Here is a 14,175-nt window from a genome sequence, read left to right on the forward strand (position 1 = left end):
ATGACTTTGGCAGCTGTGAGGACTGGAAAAGGAAGAGTCTGGAGACAGGGAGACCAACTGAGAGACTGTAGTAATAGTCAAGTTGATAAGTGATGAGGTCCTGAGGTAGGTTGGTGACTGCGTGAGTGGAAAGAAAGGGATACATTGTGCAGATAGAACTGACAAATCTTGGCAACTGACTAGGTGGGAGGGGACAGGAACAGTAAAGAATTGATGACCCTGAAGATGCCAACCTGAGTGACCAGAAGGATGTAGTGCTGCCAACAGAAACAAGTTAGGAAGAAGGGAGAATATGGAAAAAAGAGAATGAATTCTATTTTGGACATGCCAACTTTGAAATGACTACAGACAACCAGCTGAAGATATCCAACAAGGAGCTGATGATGCAGGCCTGAAGTTCAGGAAAGGGACTGGGTCTGTATACACATGTCTGGAGTTGTCTGCACAGAGCTAATAGTTGAATCCAAGGATTTAACAAGATTAACCAAGACAGAGAGGGAGGAGAGCCCAGGATGGAGCCTAGGATACACTCACAAAAAGGACATGCGACAAGGATAATGATCTTGTAAAAAAAAAATACCAAAAAGGACAAGCCAGACAGGAAGGAAGAAAACCAGGAGAAAGCAGTGTCATGAAAATCCAAGGAGCAAGAGGCGATCAACTGTATCAAATGCTGCAGAGAAGTCAAGAAGGGTAAGGACTGAGAAAAGGCCATGAATTTGGCAATTAACCCTGGAAAGTAGTGTCAGTGGAGTGATGAGGTTGGAAGTCAGATTGCAGGGAGTTGAGAAGTGAATGTGAGATAAGAAAATAGATAGATGGCTCACAAAGGCACATCTGTCCTTGGCTGGTGCCCTGAGACATCGGAGCCCACACTGACCAACTAACCTCAAACACCCATCAGTCATTAGTGCTGTGCCTTACATTGCTATCAAGCTTGAGTTTCAAAGCATTCATTCACAGGTTTCACTGAATTTAAGTACTTCACTATTCCCCCATGGTGAAATGGGCAAACTGAACTGTGGGACATGATGTGTGACTCATCACCAGCAGAGCTAGAAGAAGATGCTAGGCCTTCTGAGTCCTGGTCCAGGGTTCCTTCCACCATATAATGCCACCTCCTCAACAAGTATATGGGGAGTACTCTAGGGAGCATCAGCTCTACCAACCATATTGGCTAGAAATTAATCCTATGAGGCGTTTTCTTCCCCAGGCCCCAAAGGAACACAGTATTATTTACTGTAATACTTTCTACAGGACCTAATGAGACCATTTTGACTTGCTGAGTGTCCCTCACTATTGGGTCCCCTGAAATTTCAGAACCATCTTTGGGTGTGATTTTTGCCTCTGAGTGTGTTAGCCTGCTTCAGGCTTGGAAAGGTCCAGCTGGCTTAGGATGTTCTTCCGAAGAGGACTTCAAAAGGTTAAAGATTTTGCCTGGACTTGCCTCTAGGAGCCTTGTCTCAAACAGGGCTTTAATCCCTGATTTGGCGCAGAAATGGGTTAATCTCTCCCTAGCACTTAAAATTGGCCTATTTCTATGCTTGGCCCTTGTTCTGATAGTTAAGCTAATAAAAACATAGCCATATGTTCAGTAGTGCGGGTGTGTATGAGTGTCTGTGTTTCCTTTCCTTGCTCCATGAGGACTCATTCCAGTAAATTAGTTTAAAATGTTTTTTTCTTGGCCCATTCTAAAGAAAACGTGCCACCACCCCAGCCTTTTTCTAGAAGCAGGTGGCAAAGGAGCCAATTTTATGTGAGTGAGGAAATGCACCTCTAGACCAAAAGTACACTGGCTCACAGCAGTGACTGGCTCCAATCAACCAGCCTGGCTCAAGAGTTCTCCCCTTTGTACGCTAGCACAATCGTACCTGGGAGGTTATTGATATAGCCACCATCCATCAGTAGGTGTCCATCTTTGGGGTCACACAGCGGGGGCATGTAACCAGACAGAGACATACTGGCTCGGACATACCTCCACAGGCAGCCTGCAGAAATGAGAAAACAGAAGAGTAAATGGATTTATAGTTCTACCCAAAGGGAAAGGTGGGATGCCTGAGAAACTGGCAGATGATTTTAGGAAACTCAAGGAGGACAAGACAACCTCATGAGGATGGAGAGTGAGGGCTTGAGAGAGAGCACCATATGCCTCTGGGTGCTGGACCATGCAGCCTGATCAGGCAGGGTCCAAGTCTTTCTTGCCACTACTGATTTATGTTGCCCATGAAATGAGTGACTCCTTCAATGCTAGAACTTTCAATCTAAGGGCAGGGAGAATTCACTTTATGGTTGTGGTAGTTAGGGAAGTTCTCCACTTAGCCCTGAGGTCAGGTCACCCTGGCTTGGAAGGAGGAGGTGTTTCTCACCCAGAGCCATGGGTAAGCACTAATTTTAGGAGAGAAGCACTAAATAACAAAAGCAGCAGCAGCAATTGCCATTTAAATAAAGGTTTACCATTTACAAAAAGCTCTACAATTATTTTCCAAGCCTTTATTCCTCACCAAAGACTCAGGCAAAGGGTATATGCGATCTTGGGCAGCTTTGAAAGGGCTTGCTTGATCCTGGAGATAACCATGCCCTCCCAGAAAGGTCTATGGGCACTTTTCCAGGATAAAGCTACATGTCTGTCTCCCTCCTGGGGGTCTGGCAGTGGTAGTATCCATTTTTCTCACTATGTCAAAATTCTTCCTCCTATTATGACTAGTGCAAGTGGTGGTCAGAAAAGACTCTCATATAGTTATGCAGAGTGGGCCAGTTTGGGAAAGATTAGTGGAGTACACCCCAGTCTAGTTGCCCCAGCATTTGGGCATAAACTCTCTCCACAGCTCTTTGCTCTCCCCTTCAGTCTAAGCATTCTGAGCATGTATTTCTATCCATCTCCCCTCTGATGTTCTGCTCCTGGTCTCTGATTCCTTCCTCTCTCTTGGCTTTCCTTGTCTGACAGTCACATTCATCCCTCCGTCCTTTTTCTTTGGTTCCACAGATGGTCCTAGGTCTAGGAGGACCTAGTAGATACAGTTTAACATTTGTGGCAAGAAAGGTCAATGAAGTGAGGGGATTTCTCAGTGGGGCTTCTTCTGTGAAGTGGCTACTTACCATCTGTGTGGACCCTCATTGTAGAGGCGGTGATATCTGTTGTGATAGCAAAATAGGGTATCCAGAGATCCTAGACATAACAATAGGAGATACAGCTTAGTTGTGTCCCTCTAGGTTAAGATATACCTTCCTAATGATGCTGAGAGAAAACCCTTACTATAGGGAGTGGTTGAAGGAGGGAAGGAACAGACTGTCTTCTTTTCTGCACATTTGGTATCTATATATCTGTATCTAGACATACAGATATAGATAAATCAGCAGCTTGCTGGACATTAGGAGACCCTCCAGTCTCACCTGGTTTTCCCTGATTACTAAAACAAGGCTAAAATCCCAAGTCCCCCCAAGACTGAAGAAACAGGCATTTGTCCTCCCATCTACAAGAGACAGATTCTTTCCTATGCAAGTACCCTATTCCTGACCCACCATCAGTAGGCCATGTGTTCTGAGTTTTCCCAGCAGTTAGAATGAAACACCGCTCTCTTCCTTCCCCTTTCCCCGACATCTTCATCCTATTATCTTCTTCTGCGATTAGTATCTGTGAGAAGGCTGGCTAGGCTGAGACACTAGATTGTGGCCATGGAACAAAGTGAAGAGAATCACTCATATGGCTACAGAATCTCTGGCCTCAGTTACATTAGCATCATGCTCTCAACACTGGCATAACTGTCCACCGATAGCATCATCCTCCCTCTCTAAGTTCCTCAAATGGCAGCACAGATGTATATGAGGAGTGGTTATTTCATAGCTTTGCCTCTAGGCTTTTAGGCCTGGGACAACTGTCTAACACTGTTCTGAAAGCAACCCAGTCTAGCCCAAACCCCTAAAGCCTCTAGGTTTGGAAATCATGGTGAGTCAAAAACCAATTCTAAAACTTAACTGGCCACTCCCCTTAAATCCTGGTCTCTCTCCTCCCATGATACTTGCTGAGCCCACAGATTGCAGAAGCATACATGCTCCACATGATCTTAAGACTCTAGCTCCATAGCAGTCACTACCTGGCTCTGTTACTCCTAGGCAGTTGACTCTGTCCTGCTGGGTCTCAGATTTACCCTTTGTATAATGAGGAGAGTGATATCTACTAAAGATTAAACATACATCCATTTTGGCAAGGTAAGGTTTGGCATGAAGTGTTTCACACTGGATATAAAGTAAGTAAAACAATCATCTAAAGTTCCCAAGGGACTTTCTCTTTGGCTAAACAAGCAGGCAGCATCACAATGGCTATACCAGCTTCTCTAGGCTAAAGGCCACAGGGAGATGAGACCAACATGTGCTCTGCAGACCTGGGGGATGGCTACATGCCATACTAAGCTGTGTGGACTTTCTGTGCTCCAGCTGTGGGCCCCGAAGGTGGAAGGTCCTGTCAATTAGGCTCCCTCTACTACCATCCAACACAACCAGGCTTCCCTTTCGAGAGACCAAACCTCAATCTGTTTGTCTCTGAAGACTTTTCTGATGCCATTATTGAAAGCTGCTCCAGAGAACATGGAAGTGATTGGGTAAGTCAGGTCGAGTACTGTCTTCATCACTGAAGTCATATCCTGGGAGAAGAGGGAGGAAATCAGTAACAGACCAAGGCCTACTCTTGCTCACTTAATTTTGTTCTCACTACAAACACAGACATGATGAAGAAGAACAGGTTCAGTTTACTACTGTGAAGACTGAGGTAGAGCAGGGGAAATACAAAGCAATAGCAATGGGAAATATACCCAGGGATGACACTCATATCCCTTAGATATTCCAGTAATAGACACATACTCTTGCCTTAGCACAATAGAGATGGGAGGCAAAGACAGTGTTTAAGATTCCTAAGATTTGGGAAGAAAAGATCTTATTTGGGGGGAGGGCAGGTTATCTCAAACACAGGGACCAGCCTATGAAAAAGCAAAGAGACAAGAGATAAAATGTTGTGTTTGTGGGACAGCATGTAAGCCAGTTTGACTGGATTATAGAATGCATTAAAGGGAGAAACACGTAACAATCCTGGAAAGGTAGATATGGGCCAGATTGTGAAAATCTTTGCTAAACAGAGTAGTTGGTATTTTATCACAGAGGCAATAAGGAGTTATCCTGAACAGGGGAGTGACATGGTCAGTCTTGTGCTTTAGGAGTATCACTTTGGCAACTGTGTGAAGGAAGACCTGGAGAAGGGAAGGACTGGAGGCAGGGAGGACAGTTAATAAGCAACTGCATAGACTGGGATCCGGTGAGGTAGTGAGAGCCCAAACTACAGTGATGGGTGGGCAAATGAAAAGAAAGGGACTGATGTGAGAGATGCTTTAGGGGAAAAATCATCAAGAGATGGCAACAAATGGGATACAAGGATTGTGGAAGAGGGAAGAAAGGACGATGAATTTGAAGTTGGGAAATTAGGTGACTGAAAGAATGTTGGTGCCCTCAACTGAAACAAGGAATTTAGGAAACTGGTGGATTAGAGGGGACAGACAACAAGCTCTGTTTTGAACATGGTACATATGTGCATCTTGCATATGGTAGATGCTTGATAATTATGAAAAGCTGGTGATCATAACTTTACTTCCATCTTGGCATCTTTCCCTTGGTTTCTTAAGATGCTCGATGCTGAGAGTTATGGCCTTGCACTTCCGTGCCATTCAATTCAATCCAAAACATACTGATTAAGTGCCTACTAAATGTAGAGTACTAAGCAGCAATACGAGCTGGTCCTATGTTGCCATAAGAGGCAAGGAAGCCTGGAGGCTAGTGCTGAGAATCAGGAATGCTCTAGAGTCTCCCTCATTATGGAAGCCCAGGTACCTGCTCACTTACCCCCCACAACTCTAAGCTAGAACTTCAATGACTCAATGCTGTTTCACAAGCTAACAACTCGTTGGTTTGAAAACGTCAATCATGATTATTCTAGAACCATTGCCCACTAATCACTACTACCTACCTCAGTGATCACTGCTGTAGCCTAAGATTATCGGGCTATCTAGTATCTGGACTGGAAGGGACCTTAGGGGCTATAAAGTCTAACCCTCTTGTTTCCTCTTGATGAGGAAACTGAGGCTTGGAGAGATTAAGTGACTTAGGGTAATACAGTAGTAAGTATCTAAGGCAGAATATGAACTCAGGTCTTCCTTAATAGAGGTCCAGAACTCTATCTACAAACTTCCTAACCGGCTTCACCTAGAAACAATCTCATTCTTAATGATCACCTTCTTAAGACTGACCCCAAACTTCTAATCTCATCTACTTTGTTTCACAAAGAAAATTCAGCCTCTACAATTATAATACCTATATTATGAAAATTTAGAAATTATTCTTCTCAGGCAGGAAAGACAAAATTTATTTTTTTTACTCTTAAGTACATCAGGTGAACTGAAGAGTAAACTAATATAGCAAACAAAAAAAGTAAAGTTTCTCTTCCCATCTGCAAGTCCACTTTATAGGCCTATAAGAATAAAATCATATTTGGCCTCTCACTTTAGCTTCATGGGATCAGCTGGAATAGGAACAGGCTATTTCCTGCCATTTCCAGATCATTAAGGCCCTGACATCCAGCAAACACAGCAGGGTGCCCCTGAAGTAAGCCTGAGTGACCAGGCTCCTCCATCCTGGGGCCAAGGAAATAAGGCTGCTCTTCCTTCAGAAGAGAGATCCCAATGATACTAAAACAGGTGAGGAGGGGTTGGGTTCATTCATTTTGTTCATAATTATTCACAATGGCATTATCTTCACTTTGCAAACAAATTCATAGCATACAATGAATCACAAATTTAGAGCTGGAAGGAACCTTAACGGTTATGGATTCCGATCCCATCATTTTACAGATGAGGAAACTGGAACTCAAAGAGGTTAAATCACTTGCCCAAGGCCAAGTGTCTGAGGCAGAATTCAAATTCAGGTGCTCATGACTCTAAGCCCAGTGTTCTGTGTGAACTATTCAATATGGCTCAGAAATTTTGATGGAATTGGGAAAAGGACCCAGGCATCCTAATTTCCAGGTTAGCTGCTGCCATAAAAGTTAGTTTTCTACTAACAGAGAATGGAAGCACCTGCTTACATCTGTGGCTGTAAGCCCAAAAGCTTCTGATGCCCATTCAGTTCTCATTTCCTGCCCTGGAAAGGCTCTGGCCTTGAGGATTCCTTGAGGGAGAGAGACAGAGTAACAGTCCAAGATTCCTGGGTTACCCCCTAGGACTGGCAAAAAGCAGCCAACACCAGTAATAACAGCAGTGTGATCTATGAGCTAGACCAAATGCTTCCTCGTTCCCTAGAGGCAGCTTATTCAGTAATTGATAAGCCTCAAGAATGCAGAAATGAGCCAACATTTAGCTCAAGATATCTATCTGACCTTTGCCAAACACTAGTACACACTAGAGATGGGGAACAAATGGCCTTACTGTCTCATTAGTGATATCCGTATCACTATCATTTTATGCCCAGCCATACTTCAAAGGCTCTAAAATAGGATACAAAGGTAAAACTAAAATCTCCAGAAGAAAGGAAGAGGAAATAATAAATGACAGAATAGTTGGAAGAGGAGAAAGCAGAAAGTCGGGGGAGAGAGGAAAGCAAATGCAGGTGAGAAGAAGCATCACTCTGTTCACTTAGGCTCTGGAGCCTGCACCCTGTGTCCCTGGTGCCTCTGGCCTTAGACATGAAGCTATGTGAGCACACGTGGTGCTGTGTGCCAGCCTCATCTGACAGAACCTCCAGGTCTTCACTGCATGGCAGGACGGTCACACAAGGGGTCATCCACTGCTGCTTTTCATCTGCCTGCCAGAGTCCGTGTTCTTTTCGGCTTGTGTTGCTCTGTAGCTGTAGCTGGCTTTGTGCAGATAAAAGCTTGATGTATCAGAGAAAAATAAACAGTACAGGATGCAAAAAGATTTCTAGTGTTGTTTCCCAGTTCCTGTTCAGTAACACTAGGATGACAGCACAGTCCCAGGAGCAAGAGTGTAGGAATCTATTCTCAGAGGGTCCTTCAACCCAAAAGGCAGCTCCTCTCTCACAGGAATAGTTTCCGTCTCAGAGCATGGAGTGACTCATAAACCAACTCATTTATGCAATCAGAGGCCCTGGGAGACTTTTCCGTCTTAATTCAGGGGTTCTTAAGCTCAAAGTGAACACAGAAGTAGATGTCCTAGATACACAGCCAATCTCTGTGCATTTCTAAGAGTCCTAAAATCCAGTGGTGCCTAATGATGGGGAAAATTTGGGATAATCCTGGTGTCTTCAATAATTTTACCCTCTCAACAGCACAAATTTTGATGAACTTTGGTTCCCTGGGTTTCAGTAGAAGTGGAAAAGCCAAGGTAACAGAACGGAGCACACACCTTCATCTCCTTCTTCCTTGTAAATAAGGCCAGAATGGTGGCTAATGAACTTTCCTTTCCATGCTCTGATGCCCCTGAATGACACCACTGAACAAGTACTTTGTATGTTCTCAATAAGTGGTAATTCAGTCCAGTAGCCATCCCATCTACGCAGCTCAGAGTTTCATGTGGGATCACAGAGGTGCCACTAATATAGCAATTAACAATATTTACTCACATATCTCCCTCCTCTCCCAAAATGGACACATACTCACATTTGGGAGCAAACATTTTAATTTTAATTCTGGCAGGAGATATTGTGCCAGTAACTGTGTGCTATAAGTATGAAAATACTTGCCCCCTAAAAACAGATGGGGATTCCCAGCTGAACAGGTCTTCTCAGAGCAAGGCATGAACAATACTGCTTGTAAACCAGTAAGGCTTTTCCAGATGTGAGTGAGTACAAGGTCACTGGAGACTTGTTCTCTCTATTGAGGAATCACAGGAGTCTGAGCCAAGAGTTTGGTGGCTTAAAGGAGGAAAAGTAAAAGGAAGCACAGGAATATAAGCAAGGGGACAAGAGAGGAAAGAGCTTCCTCATGGTTGCGTTAAAGGTGAAGAATGTAAACAAGAAAAAAAAAGATATATTTCTTTCTCAGAATTAGGGAAGAAGAAAAACACAATGGGGAAAATTATGCAAATAAATACCATATTAATAGTGGAATAAGTACCTATCACCATTAGAACACTTACTGGAAATATAGATTAAGTGATCTCTCCTTTTCTTCCTCTGAAATCTCACAGCACTTATCACACTGTTTCCTTGTCCTGTAATTAATATCTCCAAAACATGGTAAGCTCCTTGAGAGCAAGGCTGTCTGTCTATGCCCTGTCTACCTCAGTGGACATCTCCATTTCTTCAGTGCTGCGTTTAGAGTCTTGCACACATTAGGAGAGGCATTGAGGAAGGAGAGGAGGAGGGAAGCAAGCATGGAATTATTAGGCAATGTGGCTGTCTGAATTAACCAAAGCAGCTAATTTTGTAACCAGTCAGTCTGGAGGAAAAGAGTGATAAAGTATCAAGTCCCTGTGTTGAGACCACTTCTTTATATGACTTCATGTTTGGATATGTTCACATGGCTGCAAGAACTAAGCAGTAGGAAACTTTCTGAACTGAGACTAAGATAATTAAGATGGTAGGTTTATGGATATTTAAACAGCAGGGATATGCCTATTCTGACAACCACTACTCCTTGGATGATAAGATTCCTCATAACTTTATTTTGTTAGATCTCTCTTCTCTCAATAGAGAGGTGGGGGACCACGATATGGTATTTTGCATACAATGGCAGACATAACTATTGTGTCAATTTTGCTTAGCTGTTTTTCTTTCTTACAAGGAAAATTTTTATGGGAGGGAGGTATATCAGGAAAGATTGGCATTAAAAAAAAAACCCAAAAGGCATTAACAAAACTGGAAAAAAAAACCCTTATGTTGTCATCCCCAATGTATCTCCCCAAACAGTGACACTGGCAAAAGAAACTCAGAAAGGAAACTTCTATTACTTGCCCCCTCCCCTCTATTCTGGTCTGGCAGCTAGGGTCTCCCCAAACCAATAAATGTAGGACAGGAGGCAGGTAATACATTTCACAGCACAGTGAAGCATACCACCATGGCCTGTGAACCTTATCACTTCAGGAAAGGCTTCAGGAGTGAGGGCTACACAGCAAATGAAGAACTTGGAGTGCATGAGATGCTCTGTATTTCCAAGAAAACTTTGCATAGGCCCAGACCATGATCAGTAGCTTCATAACAGTGTGTGGACAATTTTGCTGAGGATAGAAGATTAGGCTTAAGAAGCATAAACGCTTTTTTAGGGCCCTGGGAACAAGAACTAGCCTCAAGTTTTGAGTTGCCTGTGACACTCCTCTTGAGGTTGGATCTGTGGGCTTCCATTTAGAGCTCCGGCATCTCCAGGTCTTTACTGAATAGCAGAGATGGCACACAAAGTGTGTGTGTGGGGGTAATCCACTGATGAGTTACAAAAGTTGTACCTCACAAAATCACCCCAGCTCAGACTCCAGCTTGTGAAAGAAAAGGAGATAGAGACAGGAACTGGGGTCAGAGAATCTGCTAGGATTTAGGAAGACAAACTGGGCCAGAAAAAGAGCTTAATAGCAGAAGAAAAGTAGGATTTTGTTAGGACCAACACATTCATACCACTGCCTCTCAAACCCTCAACAAAAAGGCTTTTTGGGCTTTGGCCAGAACCTCTCAACTGCTAGCTAAAGATCGTTACTGTGCTTAAGAGGACAAGCATTTAAGAATACCTTGAAGAACCAAACTGTACCATTTGATACAGTGCATTTTTTTTCTTTCATCCATAATGGCAGACATAACTATTGTGTCAAAAAAAAGGCAAAAAAAAAAATTAGAGATACGAGAATAAATTTTTTTTTGTATAAATTGACACTTCTAGTCCTTTTAGAGTTAAGCCTCTTTCAGGAATATAGAATAGGGGAGAGGATAGGCTATTCTAAATGTGAGTTTTCCAGTCTCTTTAGTACTTCCCAGACTCTTACATACAAGCCCTATGAATTCATCATGCTGGCTCCCTGCTCCAAGTGAGTAGGTCCACATATAGTATTTCCATTTTCAGCCCTGGCCTAGCATAAGAATATCTATGACAGGGCTAGACTTTTGTATATTTTCAGTGGCCACTGACCCAAAAGAAAAATTGAAGATCATGTATAAAAAAGCAACTTCATTTAGGCTTTTTCTTTTCTCAGAGAACCATAAAACTTTCTATTCATTTGCTTTTAAAAAATAAGAACAGATAATGTAAAGCTTTATTTAGTAACTATCCTAAATACTAAAAAATCTATTTCAGTAGCACATTTTGGTCAGTTAAAGAGGTGAGAAGAAAAGGAAAGAGAATAAAAGGGGGTAATGGAGAGCTACAAAAAAAAGGGAAGAAGAGAAGGACAGAGGGAGAAAATAGTTCAAAATAGTGGGAAAAAGGAAAGGTAAAATGAAAGAAACACAGCTAGAGAAAGACACATATTCATGCAAAGAAGGTAAGAAATAAATGTAGGAATGGACAAAGAAAGAATTGAAAAAGAGACATACAAGGAGAAAAGCTCAGTAGATTTGGAGATTGCTAGTCAGACCATATCCTATTGTTTACTTGTATTGTGGGCTTTATCACTAAAAGGGTCATCACTCATTCTGTTTGAAATTATGTATGGTGGATAATCTACTCTTCATAACTATTCAACTGCTTTAATCTTAGCATTCAGGGGCTCTCCTCTGAATGGGATAATCAGTGCAGCTTTCCAAGAGAAAACTTGCCCCAAAAGATCAGCAGAAATACCAAACTATAATCCCAACAGGAGGCTGGTGGGAGCAAGCCAAAGGTGGCTTTGCTGAAGACCATGCCTGTCAACTCCACCCACCATGTGCAGCAGGAAAGAAATACTATCTGACTTGATTGCCTCAATTTGTTGGAACATGAAGAAAGATTTTATTCTTGTCTTCCTTTGAAACAAGAACAGACACTTTTGATCCAACTCAGAGTTTCAATCAAAGTTCTGTTTTGTTCTACAAAAACAACTGCTGTATCTTTTTTAAATGGAGACAAGAGATAAGAAAACAGATGAATTCCTTCTCTGCCACTGTCAATTCTAAGTTCCCCACGTTACAATGATGGCTAGCCCAGTTTTAGTCACTTTTAAATTTTTAAAAACTTTCTTTTCACCCAGAAATAATAGTCTTTACTTGCATTTCACTTTCTGTACTAGACTACATTGTTTTTGAAGCCTGGAGAGTGAGGCCCAGGCTCATCTTCTCACTTACATTAAAGGGAAATTCTCTGCAGGAACAGCAGACTCCTAGTCAGAAACCAGACCAAACAAAAGAATGACATCACAATGATTTCATCCCTCTCATTCCCATACCCCTTCTCTTTAGGGAGTTCAAAGCCCTTTCGGACTTTATTTCACTCACTTCCATAACATCCTTGAGAGAAGACAAGGATTATGACCCTACTTCATTGTGGGATAAGCTGAGGCCCAGAAAGAGTAATGCTGATGAGGTGGTGACAGAAACAGACTAATAACCCTCCTGTCCCCTCCCACTTCAGGCCACTATGCCATCTGCCGGATTTCACTTAAGCAGCATGAAACCACCCTTCTGGGCACACTCACCAAGGCCCACTGGCGAGCCCGAATCCTTGTCTGGCTGTAGTTTCGCTCCTCAGCAAAAAGAGCCCCCATGAAGGATCCAATTGAAGTTCCTCCTGTCATATCCACAGGAATGCCTGCCTCCATCAGGGCCTGGATGATACCAACTTGGGAGCAGCCTCTATAGAGTAGCAAGATAAACAAAGTGAGGATTGAAGCTCAGCTTCCTAACCACCTTGAGAGAATAGCTTCATGTATTCGGGTGCAAAACAATCATTGCCCTGGAAAGCAAATCCTGAAAGAACTGGGAGAAAGAGTCAAAGTGGGGCTGCCCTGCCTTTGTTAGCCAGAAAGCTGCCTTCTTGGCCTGTTCGTGCCACAGCACCTAATGAAGCTTCAGAGTTACCAATCAGACATATGCATAAAGGAATAGATTTCCTTCTGCAGAAGGAAAAGAGGGAAGCCAGACCTATCAAGTGTTTGAGCTTTATGCTAAGTTGGTACAAGTGTGTGCATGTGTGTGTGTGTGTGTGTGTGTGTGTGTGTGTGTGTGTGTGTGTGTGTGTGTTGGGAGGGGGGCAGAGTAGGGGAGGAGTTCTCAAGGAAAGGATCATTCAATCTTCTCCAAGACCAGCTCCATCTACCTTCGGTTAGAGGGATACAGAGAGGGACTCCTGATAAAGCTAACTATGCCCAGAACTCGTTTACGTGGGCTTGGGGACTAGTCATATGTCTGTTACCTACAAAGCCATAGCAACCCATCTGTACTTGGCTTCCTCAATTATATATATGAGCCAGGGGCAGACCCCTACCTCTTGGCTTCTGGAGACACATGGCTCAAGGGCCAACTAGCTCACTACAGATAAAAATGCTTAGATGCTTCTGACTGATGTTCTAAACTCTGGAATGGGATATTCCCATCAATGTGCTATAGTCGCAAGCTCTGCCTACTTTCTATCTTGCTGAGGCTTGAAAGACCAATAAATACTATGCCTGCTACCCCTGTGGATTATGCCACAATCTAAAGTCTCCTAATGAAATGTCTCATGTAGCCTCAAGTCACTAGGGAAATAATGAGTAGTCATTAACAACAGAAGAGCTTGCACTCTACTGGCCCCTAAACTGTACCACTGGAAATCCTACCACAGCTAGTACCACATCTGGCACACAGTGGGCAATTATTAAATGCTTACTCCATCTGTCTGTCTATCACAGCGGCTGCCAGACATGTGATTCGATAACTGTCCCCAGGGAAGGTTCCAAAGACATTCTCTGTGCTCACCCATCCCTGGCCCAAAATGTGCATGGCTAATTCATGGGGAAGAGACATGCCTGCAGTTGTGACAAGATAAAACATCTCTTTAGTGGCCAGCAGCTCATTGTGGGATGCCTTTGGAACAGAGCTGCTAGAGAAGCTGTGTCAGTACTAATAAGCCAGACCTCAGGCTGCTCTGAAGGGCAAAGAACAAACTAACTAAGCAGGCAGAAGCAGACCTGGGAGTATCAGGAAAGGAACAGCTCACAAGATGGGGCTGGGACAGGACCAAATGTGTTCTGGTTTCCTGTAGTCAGAGATGACCTACTCCTGGTCCAAATGAGAAAAAATTTCCAAAATTCA

General features: G+C 43.1%; 1 protein-coding gene across 10 annotated transcripts in view; it reads right to left on the minus strand.

Annotated features, from left to right (window-relative positions):
- The window catches only part of PNPLA7 (patatin like domain 7, lysophospholipase), a 198,839-nt gene that overhangs the window by 10,464 nt on the left and 174,200 nt on the right, over positions 1-14,175 (minus strand). For all 10 annotated transcript variants that reach the window (XR_013484710.1, XR_013484709.1, XM_078149930.1 and 7 more), the window contains 4 exons: positions 12,582-12,738; positions 4,521-4,637; positions 3,097-3,166; positions 1,872-1,988 (listed from right to left, as the gene is read on the minus strand). Coding sequence is in view for 8 of the 10 variants with exons in the window: in XM_078149930.1 (XP_078006056.1) it covers positions 1,872-1,988; positions 3,097-3,166; positions 4,521-4,637; positions 12,582-12,738 (461 nt within the window). In the remaining 2 variants the exon portion in view is untranslated. The remainder of the gene's footprint in view (positions 1-1,871; positions 1,989-3,096; positions 3,167-4,520; positions 4,638-12,581; positions 12,739-14,175) is intronic.

This window comes from Phascolarctos cinereus, unplaced genomic scaffold, assembly GCF_003287225.1.
Source record: "Phascolarctos cinereus isolate Bilbo 61053 unplaced genomic scaffold, phaCin_HiC Scaffold_2;HRSCAF=192, whole genome shotgun sequence".
Taxonomy (NCBI): domain Eukaryota; kingdom Metazoa; phylum Chordata; class Mammalia; order Diprotodontia; family Phascolarctidae; genus Phascolarctos; species Phascolarctos cinereus.